The sequence below is a fragment of the Macaca mulatta genome, chromosome 6 (genome assembly GCF_049350105.2).
Source record: "Macaca mulatta isolate MMU2019108-1 chromosome 6, T2T-MMU8v2.0, whole genome shotgun sequence".
NCBI classification, from domain to species: Eukaryota; Metazoa; Chordata; class Mammalia; order Primates; family Cercopithecidae; genus Macaca; species Macaca mulatta.
This window is the reverse complement of record NC_133411.1, coordinates 8,805,851-8,819,619: the sequence shown is the minus strand read 5'-3', so window position 1 is coordinate 8,819,619 and position 13,769 is coordinate 8,805,851. Positions and strand designations below refer to the sequence as shown.

The 13,769-nt window shown below is 41.2% G+C and overlaps 1 protein-coding gene across 1 annotated transcript in view; it reads right to left on the bottom strand.

The window, feature by feature from the left end:
- ADCY2 (adenylate cyclase 2) overlaps positions 1 to 13,769 on the bottom strand; it is a 426,140-nt gene that overhangs the window by 70,248 nt on the left and 342,123 nt on the right. Inside the window, 1 exon segment of the mRNA NM_001265652.1 lies at positions 97 to 234. Within this exon segment, the coding sequence (NP_001252581.1) occupies positions 97 to 234 (138 nt within the window).

Genomic DNA, 13,769 nt, shown 5'->3' with positions numbered 1-13,769 from the left:
CATGTTGAACACGGCCACGGTCCAGGGCTTACCGTGTTGAACACGGCCATGGTTAGAGGCTTACCATGTTGAACACAGTCATGGTCCGGGGCTTACCATGTTGAACACGGCCATGGTTAAAATGATGGCTGTAGTGATGATCGTGAGAGAGATCCGTGGCCAGGGTCGGTTGGCAATGATGCCTGAGGACTTCAAAAGCCACATGAGCAGGGGAGAGGCTTTTTTGCTGCATTGCTAGGAGAAGAGAGAAAGAAAAAGAAGAGCATTGCTAGTTTATGACTTCTCTCCAGTTTCTTGATGACAATGTTTAAAACCACAAGAAGCACCAACATTATTCATAAACATGTAGATTCTAGCCTCCCCTGGGGACTCATACCAAGTCACAAACCTTATTAAAATTATGTTGGCATCATTGCTACCAACTGAGAACAAATTAAATGCCTATGACAAAGGTACATTGTGCTTGTATGTCTTTTAAAACAGACCTGAAGTTATGTTTTTAAGTGACTCCTTTCTCAAAGGAAAAATGTCAGTTAATTACATCACCCTGGGGGATATGTTGGGTCTCTGATCACAGCTACGATGAAAGTTATCATTTATTCAGCTGATTTATGTGGAAAGAGATCAGCACATCTCCTGACCCTTTTAATGCTGCATTAGCAGATCACAAGAATACAGCCCAGGCCACAGACTTAGTTTGGCACCTAAACTTATAAATACGGTATCTGAAAGTCTCAGGCATGAGGCATGATGGCTTTGTGTGATCCCGTCTGGTCTTGTGGGGGTTTTCTCCCACATGGAGAAGCTCTTTTTTTCCCCAAAAACATTTTTTAACAGTGTTGAGAAACACATAATATACAACGTGCTCTTTAAACCATTTTCAAGTGTAGAGATCAGTAGTGACAACCATATTCACATTGTTGTGTAACAACTCTAGGATTTTCAGTCTTACCAAACTGAAACCCTATACCCATGGAGAAACAAGTCTCCATTCCTCCCTCCTCCCAGCCCCGGCAACCACCATTTCCCTTCCTGTTTCCACGATGGTGACTACTCTAAGACCTCGTGTAAGTGGAACCATCTAGTAGTTCTCCTTTTGTGACTGGCTTATTTCTCTCAGCATAATGTCTCCAAGGATCATGATGTTGTAGCATTATGCCAAGATTTCCTTCTATTTTAAAGCCTGAATAAAACTCCATTGTATGGATCTATACTTTTTTTTTATCCATTCATAAAATGGACACTGAGTTGCTTCACCTCTTGGCTGTTGTGAATATGCTGCTATACATATGGGGGTTGGGGAAGCTTTTTTGATATAAGAAGGAATTGAGGTCTTTGGGGAACGACAGCCAGCATTTGCTCCCCATTCACTATGGGGTCTCAGTGAATGAGCTCACCCATCCTGAGGGTCACCTTTCCAAAGATTCTCACCATCTCCCGAGTGTGCAGCAGTACACAGAGTTCCCCTAAACTGTGAGTGACATCAGCTCTGCCTATGCAGATGCTGCGTGGGCATAATTTGCATACATTATCTGATATGACAAGCAGGATGTAAAAGTACTCCAGGGATTGATATCTTCACACTAAAGGAATGTGGTCCCAAGACTATGTGTCTTGGAAACAAACAAAAAAGGTGATGATTTCAAGAAATTCATAAGAAGGAATAACGTAAATTATACCCTTTGATTGATACTAAGTTAATCTATTTGGCAAACAAAGCTGGTGTGACATCAGTGAAATTCAAATTCAAATAAAGAATATTCCTGAACAGCATGAATAGGCTGTGCTTTAGTTCTCTACTTCTTTCACATCTTCTTTTTGTATTGTTCCTAAAATGATTGTTGCCCTAAGTGTTGCTGTATGTTCAATGTTGATACAGCAGTTGAATGAGAGTCTAAATACAGGAGAGAGGAGTTGAGAAGGATGAAGATTCAGCCAGTGGCCTAGCTTCAAACCTCCACTGCTGGGAAACTTGCTGCCAGTTAATGATCGTCTCGGAAATGGGGTCTCTGTTTCTTCCTCTCAGAAATGGGGATAATAACAGTACCTGCCTCCTCTGTCTTTCCAGAGGTTTAAACGAGTTAGAGAAGGTGTGTGCGACAGGACTTACAAATGTTCACTCTTTCTGTTATTTCAATGAAGAAAACACAATATTTCTTAGAAACATTTTAATGACCAAATTCCTATTTGCTTTATATCTATGTAAACAACAACGACGACAACAACAAAATCTCCTCTCTATTCCTTTCCACCATGGTGGCTTTGGTTTTTTTTTCTTCCTTCCAGCTCCTGATAGGAAAAGATGAAGAATGTTTGTTTACAGCGCACATGCCCCACTGAAGGAGACACGGGACCAGGTTCGGGGTTCACGTCTTGGGCTGATTTTCCCGGGCCCTCCTCTCATTTCTCCGAGTACCTACCAGGGAGCTTGAGCCAGGGCTGCCCTCAGCCGCAGAGGCTGCCCAGAGCTGGACTGCTGGCTGGCGGCAGGGGGCGCCCTTGGCCCAGCTCTGCAGGGCCTCTGATCACCAGCAGCAGCAGAACCAGATCTGCACTTGACGCTTCTACTCAAGAACAGGTTTGGATAGGGGTTGGTGGTGGCAGGAAATCTGCCATGCAGTAAATTGTCCCTTAATGCTCTAAACATGCAGCATCTTAGAGGGTCAGGTAACCAGAAAACATCCACCCACAAATGGTTATCATTAAACATCCACCCACGAATGGTTATCATTATTGTTTAATGCATGCTACTTCTAATAATATTAATATCACAAAACACAGTCAAATCTGTGTTCTTTTTTTCTTTTTTCCTGAGACGTAGTCTCACTCTGTCGCCACTCAGGCTGGAGTGCAATGGCGTGATCTCTGCTCACTGCAACCGCTGCCTCCTGGGTTCAAGCGATTCTCCTGTCTCAGCCTCCTGAGTGGTTGAGCTTTTTTTTTTGGCCATTACATTTAAACCGCAATTACTTTTGCACCAACCTATAATAAAATATGAAGAGCCGAGCTTCAAATGAAATATCACGCTCATCTAACTCAGACTCCATTGGATGATGGCATTTGGTTTGATTCTCGCAAATTAGGACAATATATTTATATTCACATCCAGATCGACTACAATTAGTATCTTTAAGAGAAAATTGTTAAAATCAATGCTCTTATGTTTGTGAAATTATGATAATTTTCATAATTCTGATATGAATTAAATTCTGAATAAAAATATGATAAATTCTGTAAACAGAAATTATCAATAGAGATGATAATGAAAATGTTAATGGCAGAACATTTAAAAAGTTTATTACTTCAGGAGAAAATGTACATCTAGCTAAGATTGCATATCGCTGTCAATTAGGTAAAATATTATCTAGTTATTACACAGACAAATTTTTGAAATTACAAAATTAAAACAAGTTACTGCGTTTGAAGATTTAGAAAAATACATGGTGATAATCTTGTCAGATACGCTATCTAATAGGAATATGTTGTATTCTGCTCACAGGCTAGTAATTTACTAAAACAGACCTGGGCAGATATGCAGGAATTTTTTTTCCGTTCATGTGACATGCCAGGCAAAATGACAAATCAGCAACACTTGCAGCTACTTACTAGACGCATGGGGGTTCGGAGGACGTGGGTTTGGCACTACCGGTTCAGGATGCACTTGGTTCAGTTGCTTCACCTATGCAGTTTCCATGCACGTCTCAAAGTTCTCCCTCACAGTTGTTTTAAAACTTATGCCAAATGTGTTGTTCCAGAGGTCAGGGAGACAGGTGGCTATCTTTCCTTGTTACCAAGCAGCGACAAGGTAAGTAAACTTGTTCTGAAGTGTAAAAATTGGCAAGGATTGCTGCCAGCAAGGACAAGGAAGTAGAAGAGAACAGAGAGGTGGCAGTTGCAATGACAATGACGAAAGAGGAAGTGGAGGATCAAGCTGGTGGGGGGAGCAGAAGAAACCAATGATGGGGCTAAGAGGAGAAACAAGACTAAGATCCTCAAATGGAAGGAATCTGATGAAGAAAAACGGAGATCCTTGATTCAGTGTGTAGCTCTGTAGAAAAATTACAGCTTGGCTCTTGATATGATCATTGGCTTCAGTTTATCCTGTTTTTGATTAAATATTAAAGGCCCTGGTGGAAAAACATTTATCAAAATTCAGACCATCCTAATTAAATGTTATAAACGACAACATCTCAAAGAATATTTTGGCCTTTATTTGGAAGATACTATTCAACTGAAAATGAGAAAATGCCTGCTGTGAGCCCAGTCGGTGCAGTCATTTGCTTTGATCTTTGGTTTAATTCCTGGCGTAATTTCAGTCACATCTGTTTCTTCCCTTACTTGATCATCTCACTGAACCCCATGATTGGCTCTTACTTACAGTGAGCTCACCGTGTACCTTCTAGAAATGCTCTTGGATGTGAATATCACATTCATCCACTAACAAACAAGGGATTGGTACTAAATGTAGTGGGAGATGTAATAAAAGAAGCAATATAAATTTATAGAAAAATCTGGCCAGGCACGGTGGCTCATGCCTGTAATCCCAGCACTTTGGGAGGCTGAGATGGGCGGATCACGAGGTCAGGAGTTCGAGACTATCCTGGCCAACATGGTGAAACCCCGTCTCTACTAAAAAGACAAAAATTAGCTGGGTGTGGTGGCGGGTGCCTGTAATCCCCGCTACTAAGGAGGCTGAGGCAGGAGAACTGCTTGAACCCAGGAGGCAGAGGTTGCAGTGAGCTGAGATTGCACTGCTATACTCTAGCTTGAGTGACAGAGCAAGACTCTGTCTCAGGAAAAAAAAAAAAAAAGGAAAATCCTAATCCTATCATAGAATTGATGGTGGGGATAATGAGCAGTGGGGTGTGGTAGGAAAAACGTGGGATGAATCCCAACGTTCCTAATCCAGTACATGCAGATCCTCCTCAGAAAAACAAAATGTTCATACATGCTCCACCAAAAATATCAGCCAGCTTCTCTTCCTTCCCTCTCTTCCTTTTTTTTTTTCTTCCCTTGTTTTGATCCACTTGCAATGGAAACAACTGGTAGTCTCTCAAATTAAGTTAAATCTAATTTTTTCACTCTAAAATTAATTCTTCATAATTTAACTTAATCATTATACAAGTAGACTTCATTTACTGTTTCATTAGTATCCATTTTAAAAATCAGATGAGACACTTGAAGTAGAAGCTCATATTAAATAAAGTTAATAAAATGAAAAAAAAATCCAGAAAAGTTATAAAGATATCTGAGTAGCTGAGAAGCAAACTTTTATTATTAGGAAAACAAAATCCATCTTAAAATCTTGCTTGGAAAATATGGTGGTTTCGTGTTTCATATAAACATGTACTTTTGTGTATTTGCCTAAAGGAACATCTACTTTGGCATTTTAATTAGCTGAGGACCGTCCTTCTGAATGGCAGGAACAAGCCGGAGCAATAATTACTTGTAACATTTAATGTCACAAAGACTGTGATGTGTACTTTGATTATTTAATTGTCCTTTAATTTCCCACAGGAAGACTTCTTTATGCCAATCAATCATATTTTACAAAATCAACCCTTTTCTTCCCTACGCCCTGGGCGAGCCACCTCCCTGCACTGTTGCTCCACTGGGTACCACACTGCATCATTTTTGCTGACATGCTTATCTCCGGCCAAATGCAGAGCTGGTTGAGGACAGCGACCATATCGCACTTGTCTCTGTTTTCTCAGAAGCCAGTATAATGTTTGTTAAATGGTAGGAACTCATCAAATACGTGGTGATTCTATTTACTATTTTTAATGATGGACTCAAAGGGAAATTACCAGGGCACAGAAACAAAGAGAGAGCTCAGTGATAAAAGGACTGAGGCTGTGGGGTGGATCCAGGAGTGTCCTGGATCAGGGCTCAGGCTATGGCACTTAGCGGATGGCCTTTTAACACCCATAGGGAAAAGAAGATATTTCCTTGGGCCAGTAAAACGTGGGCGGCTGCAACTAAGACTCTTGAATAAAATCCAGAGCCTCAAACCGCTATTCCTTCTGTACAAAGAAGTCTAGAAGAGCTCCATTCACTACCTCAGGGAAGTATCAATAAGCTTCCAAGGATCAATCCAAACCCTAAAGTGTTGGGTGTGAAATTATATTACCTGATTCATAATGAGAATTCCAAATTGAAGGGTTGTTAATTAGGTCAAAACCAGAGAAAATCCTTGGGGCTATGGCAGAAGCAAGAATGACACTGCTTGTAAATGATACTTTAGACTACAGAGTGCAGGGATGTCCCATCTGGGGGCTGGGGCAGTTCCTCCTGAACATAGCCTGACAATAAAAACCAAATTATAAAGTACCTAAGGCAATGGACCATATGAGGAAGAGTCAAAAAACATAAGAGGTAGAATTAGCACCACGAGATCTGCAGATACGACAATAATTTGAAATAGTTTCTAAAATAAGATTAAAGTAACAAAAGAGGGATTATAATCCATATGAATGAGTGAGTTGTTAAGGAAAAATAACAAGTATTTTTTTAAATGAGCCACATAAACTTTCTAGAGATGAAAATGTAGATATTGAAATTAAAACTAAATTGTTATTGAGGAACTGGATGAACTGCCCGTGAATGGGAGACGCTAAGAAACATCTCAGGAAATAAACCATAAAATAGCACAGAAAGATAAAAAAGTTGAAAATAGGAAAAAGAGACTGAGACACAGAGGATATGATGAAGAGATTCAACATACCTCTAATAAAAGTTTGAAAAAAACAGAACAGAAAGACCAGGGAAGAGACAAAACACAAGGAGATATTGGACAATGACGTTGCAGACCTAGAGCAGATTATGAGGTCTGTAGTTGAGAATACACAGCTGAGTCTCAAAAATAAAAGTCAGGCTACACTTTAACACATGGAACCTACTGCCCATGATTCAAAGAGCAAATCCTGCAAAAACTCCCACCGAGACAAGGGACCAAGTGTCTGCAACAGTTAGATGGACAGGAGAGTTAATCTCATTGCCACAGAGGCCAGGAAATTATGGAATCCTGTTTTCAGAATGTTAGAAAAAATGATAAATAATCACCATGAGGAAAAGATAAAGACTTTTAAAACACAAAATCTGAGTGGGTATATTATTTACAAGCCCTCATGGGAAGGATTATAAAAGGAAGCATTTTAGTAATATGGAAACTGAATCCAGAAAGGTGGAATGGTATTTGGAAAAAATAGTAAACAAATACATCATTTAACAAAAACAAGAATAAACATTGAATAATTTGAGCCGTTTAAATTTAGAAAAATTTAAACAATGCTAGTATGGGAGATGAGAAATTACCAGACTCAGAGCATGGTCCCTGCATTGTTCAACAAGGAAGTGGAGATATTACCAATAATACACTTTGTTAATCACGTGTACATGTTACCTGTTTTAAGGTAATAACTGAAAAAACAAACCAAAGTATATAAGTTCCAAGTCACCAGAGAGAATAAGAGAATGAACTCCAGGAGTCCAAAAGAAGGCAGAAAAGAAGGAAAAACAAGTAGAAGCAAAAAAGATACAAAGTAGATTTTAAAAGATTTTAGTAATAATTGCAATGCACATAAACCGATCACACTTGTCAAATGAGAGAGAGAGAGATGTCTGGAACAGAGAAAAGAACATAGAGCTACATGCTGTTCACCAGAGACACACCTAAAACCTATATCCTTTTCGTTGACAAGGAAAAGCTGGAAGTAGAAAGATGGAACAAGGAACACTAAGCAAATACTAACCAAAAAAATATATATATATATATATATATATATATATGGTGGAGTGATATTAACAGGAGAGAAAACAGACTTCAAGGGAAAAACACGGCTGTGGGGTAGAAAGCTTTCCTATTAGCTGGGAGTGTGACCTACTTTTCCCTTCCCAAGGCGACCTCTCTATTTGTGCTTTCATCTCTGCCTAGAAGAACGTTGGTGGGCTGGCATCGTATTCTCTCTGCTATTGAAAGCACAAGGTAACAATTCTTCTGATATTTTCTGGCATTTTCACTTGCTGTATCCAGCATATGCGTTCTACACGTGTTTTGGGGGTTTGTTTGTTTGGTGGTGGAATATTTGGTTAGAGTCACTCTCTTGTATTTATCATAGAAATGTAAGTCTGCCTCAGGTAGTTTAGAAAGCTAAATGTGACTGTGAATGTGCACTTATTACTATTACTGCTACAGTGACAACTAGTACTATTTTTAATTGCTAATTGTAATGAAAATGTGAACTTGAATCTCTTATTCTAGTCTTAGCTTCTGCCTAGATAAAATGGATTATTTTCATTATCAAATAAAATAATGTCTGAAAACACTTTGAAGGACTATTATATGTATAAAACATTTTGTAAAGTATTATTATAATACTGAGTACTTTCTTACTAGATTATTTTAATCTAAATACAATTATAAATTAACTTTAAAAATATATCAAATGTCTTTTAAGATGAATTTACACTTTGCCCAGAACCTAGTTTTAAATAAATGGGACCAACAGCTGAAAAACATATTTTAGGAAACTAGAGTAGAGACGAATAGGAATAGTTACTATGTGAGGTTACCATGACTTACCAATGTGATTTTGATCAATGGGTAATGAGCAGTCACCACAAGGCAACTTTGGTGTCATGCTGGTCCATGTCCATAAGCATGGGCATCCCTGCCTAGTGCTGGGCACCGTCTGCCTGTGACTCACCCCATTCACAACCCTGGTACCCTCTGCAACCTGCCTCTACTATAAGGTTCCAAGGCTTGATTCCAATTCCAGCTCCAACATCTACTTGCTATATACCACTGGGAAGGCAAGTTATGTAGCATCTGTGAGATCCCGTTCTATGAAACTGTCAAATAGATATTACCTGCAAGGGCTCTTGTGAGCATAAATGAGCCAGTCAAAGCTAAGCACCTAGCAGAGTAAGTAGGTATTTTTAACACAACATTTACTACTTACAAACTGTGATGAGGCTGGAATCAGAACCACTCATTGGGATCTTGTCCTTCATAAATAGTTTGGATTTATTCCAAAGATTCTTACCCAAGGATAAGAAGCCTTTGCAGACCTCTTAGCCATTGCATTCCTGATTCTACTCCAAAGCCTCCATTTCCATCCTCAAGAGGCCTGATTACAGCTTCTTCAGCATTTCGTGTGTGTGTGTGTGTGTGTGTGTATGTGTGTGTTGCGGGGTTGTGGGGGAAACGTTTATTTTAAATAATTGGAAATAAAAACTCACTCAAGTGGATGGCACCTTTGGAGTCCTGGGTCCCTCATCCACAAAATTAGAGACTGGATGAGGTTATCTCTAGGTTCCCTCTCAGCTCTTGACTTTTAAATTCTGAAATGCTAAGTAGCATCTGATGTAGAAAGCATTTCAGAGTCAAGGAATCATGGTGAATGTGAGCAAGAAATTTCAATGCAGTGTGATGAAGGCCACCGACTCACCATCCCTTCTCTCATCCACATTCCTTTACACATGGAAGCACTATCCTGCTAGTGTGCCGGGAATTGGTGGGTTCTTGGTCTTACTGACTTCAAGAATGAAGCCACGGACCCTCACGGTGAGTGTTACAGTTCTTAAAGATGGTGTGTCTGGAGTTTGTTCCTTCTGATGTTCGGACATGTTTGGAGTTTCTTCCTTCTGGTGGGTTTGTGGTCTCGCTGGCTTCAGGAGTGAAGCTGCAGACCTTTGCGGTGTTACAGCTCTTAAGGTGGCACCTCTGGAGTTGTTCGTTCCTCCTGTCCGGAGTTGTTCATTCCTCCTGGTGGGTTTGTGGTCTCGCTGGCCTCAGGAGTGAAGCTGCAGACCTTCGCAGTGAGTGTTAAAGAGCCACGTGCAACCCAGGTTCCCGCCTGCGCCTCTCCCTCCACACCTCCCGGCAAGCAGAGGGAGCTGGCTCAGGCCTCGGCCAGCCCAGAGAGGGGCTCCCACAGTGCCATGGTGGGCTGAAGGGCTCCTCAAGCACCGCCAGAGTAGACACCGAGGCAGAGGAGGTGCCGAGAGCGAGGGCTGCTAGCATGTTGTCACCTCTTACTAGGACATCTGGAGAAGGTCCCTTAGGGCACATCTATCTCTGCCTCAGAATAGTTGGCAATGGTGAGATGAAGGGGCTGCTATATGGGCCCAGGAAGGCACCTGAGGCAGAGGTGTCTAATAAGATCCAACAAGTGAGCACATCAAGATTCCAGGCCCAGATGCAGACGCTGGGAACCTACCAGAATGTGGAGCAGGATACCATGACTGTGAGCTGGATTCAGAGCTTCAAGTTCAGAAGGAGTCCAGTTGGGGTGAGAATAGGGGTGGAATGTTTTCTGAGCAGTGGTGCCAGGAAATTGCACTTGGGTGCAACCCAACATTCCTTCAAGCAGAGACTGATATTAAATATTTATCTTGTGCTTCAAGTACTAGAGTAGTACAATGAACAAAACAGGGCTGCAGTGAACTCACTGAAGATCTTTCCATCCACAAGAATGAAAGTAATAATGCAAAATGGGAATCCCAGCCAGTCAGCACGAGGGGAGTTGGTGGGGAAAAGATGGGCTCTTCAAAGTTGGGTTATGAAGGTTAGACGATGATTTCCAACTGAGGAGACAGCTGGAGGCATGTCAGAGTCAAGGAATCACGGTGTATGTGAACAAGGCATTTGGATGCAGCGTGATGAAGGCCACTGACTCACATTCCTCCTCACGTCCACATGATCATTTACACATAAGAGCCTGGCCCCATGCTGGGACATCTGGAGAAGGTTCTGTAGGGGACACCTAACTCGGCCTGAGAAAGTTTGGCCTCCATGAGATGAGGGAGTGCTAACCAGAGCCGGATGAGAGGAGAAAGTAGGAAAGGACCCCATAAAAACGCTACAGTACAAGGAACTCTATATATTCAAGGGGAAACAGAAACAACTTAGAGGTCTCAGTGAGATCTTATGTGTTGGAGGCTAAGCTAAATGATACAGATTGTCAGTCCCATGGTGTAAAAAGAAGGGCTTGGTGCAGGAGTTGGTGCAGTTTCCAGGTTTCTTGGAAGGTGCCCGGTGGCTAAGCCCACCCACGTGCACAAGAACTGAGACCTGGGCAATGTGGGGGTAGCAGGGAGCCAGCATGGGGCATGCCTCGGGTGGGAGTGAAGGGGCCGATGGAGGCAAGGGCTGGGCTTCTCACAGAAATAATGATCACAGAAAAGAAATGCCTGCCATGTGTTTGAGAACATGTCACTGAACAAATATCTGTATGATTTTTCTATCAACAGGAACAAATCTGCAATTCATTATCACCCTTATTTTTTTTTCCTATTTTGATATCTTTCTACCTTTTTATCAAGGCCAGTTGTAAAACAAGCAATCGATTTGATTTATTGGCGTTATGCTTTTTATGCAACAGAGAATGACAGAGGCAAAACTCTTGGGAGAAAACATTAGCCAGGCCGACCTCTCCTCAGCTTCCTTTATGAAGTATTACATTTTATGTTAATTCTTCATACGGAGAACTGAAAGCTGGTATTAGAGCACAAATACTGCCTTTGGCATCGAAGTTTTCAAAAAATCACCATATGTTAATTGAAGGTAAGTTTCGGGTATTAAATACTCTTTAATAAACTAAGTATTTAATACATAATAAATGCAAATCATTATAAAACCTTACTCAACTGGGAAGCTATTAAGAAGCCAGGGAATGAGCAATTAGGATGCGACAATGTTTCTCCATGACCACCGTGGAATATTTGTGATGAGCAGTTTTTGACTGAATTTGGATGGCAGAGTGCGGAGTACTCTTAAGTACACTTAAGCCTTCTTAAATTGTCTGTACACCAATATGTTTGATGTTGCAAATTTAAAAAATCCTTACAGAATGGTTTAAACAGTAAAAAAGTACCTATTAATGAAGTGAAAAGAATTCCTTCTTGATTTTTTCATGGATTACATCCAAGGAGGAGGAATTGCAGCTGGCCACTAGAGGGAGCCTCATTCACAGATCTTATGGAATCAAGTTTAGGAAGACGAAGTGTCATCACGTTTAGGCTTCCTGGGCACTTTGACACCATACAGGCTTCTTGTGAGGAGGAGGTAGGCACCAATTTATTTGCAGCCTTGAAATCTTCCTTTTGTGGTACCATGGAGTCAAAAGGGACTTCCTAGCATGTGGCCTGTGGAGGCCAGGGTCCTGGGAAGCTCCAGGGATGGGAGGGCAGGAGGAGCTATGGATGTCACCTTGACGGCTTACCGGGGCCTCAGGCTGGCCACAGGAGGGAACAAGAGCTATGGCAGGAGCAGCAGGGCGTGGGATTCCAGCAAGGCTGAAAGGTAGGCATCACAGGGGAGCAATGCTTTCCCACAGACTCAGCACGGTTGTTCCTGAGATATTTTTTTCTGCCCCCAGCTCTATGTTTCTTTAATATAACAACTTAGACAGTAGAAAGAAAAAAAGTCAGCTTGATACCCTAAATATACCGTATGCCCCCATATCCAAGACCAGATTCCCTGGGATGAAAATGATAAATATGGCTAGTTAGGCACAATGATGTGAACTGACTTAAATAGAACTAGGTTGGGATTTCCAATGGAACCACCAATGATGGTTCTTATTTTGAAAACCTGAGAAATGGACTTCAGGAGATTTATGGGGGTAAGGAAAAGAGCAGGGGAGCCTGTGTGCCTTTCCACCCGAGGGATGATTCTGGGAACATAGAAAACCAGGCTTCTTTCTACAGTAAGCATTTTCAAACTTTGCCAAAGAGTCCCATCAGGGCCTTTCAGAGCGGATTCAAATTAACCAAGGGTCCTCCCTCCTCTATACAACCCACAGTGTCTTCAGGGGGCTTCAGAACCGAGATGCTATGTGTGCATTTGGGTAAAGCAGAAACCACAGTCCCATTTTGGAAGGGCTTTCAATACAATTAGAAACATCTAAACTATTATACAGTAAACAAAATCCACACAAGTTTGCAACGGTATAAGGCACAGAGGGCAAAGTGCTTACTGTCGACTGCACAAAGGCCGAGACAAGGTTTGGAGTCTTAACCAGCCTTGGCCAAACGCTTTCAGCACGTCGGACTGGAATACAAGGGACAGTTTGGGGGTCAGGACTGCCACTTTTCAGAGCTTTTGAAGGGGGGACGAGGATTCTAAGAGGCCACTATCGCGCTGTCCTGATATTGTTGCTAGCAGTAGTAGTGTGTTTTATGAAAAGCAAAATAACATTGCAATAAAGCCACAGATGCAAACTGTAAACCCATGCAGAATAAGAAAAAATTCTTTCATAGAAGCCACAATAGTCCTGAGAGGTAACAGACAGACCACAAACCTCAGGAGGCTTCCTTGGAGGTGTCATCTAAATGGGTTTGTCACAGTCTAACTGGCAGAAGAAATCATGATTTTTGACAATGTGAAAATATCTAGACTATAGTCTATAACTGCAGAACTCACATAAAATACATACATTGAAAAATATTTTAAAGAACATTTCTATTTATTTTTTATAATAGGTTATTAATTATCATGTTAAATTTTTTATTTAAAAAAAAAATCTCTGAAGCTTCTCTTGAGAATGCCCATGACCTCTGTTGAGAAGCTCAGAGTGGCCTCTCTGTCCCAGCTCATCTCCACTGAACAAAACAAAATAGTGGCTTCTCTTCAGGGCCTTCTATCCCATTGTTTGCTTCCTTAGGATGTTCTCATAGACCGATGGCCAGCTAGCAACACTTGCTTTAGACTTCCAATTTTAGATGTAATCTGTATATCCAGAACCAGCGTTTAAACCTGATTAGCT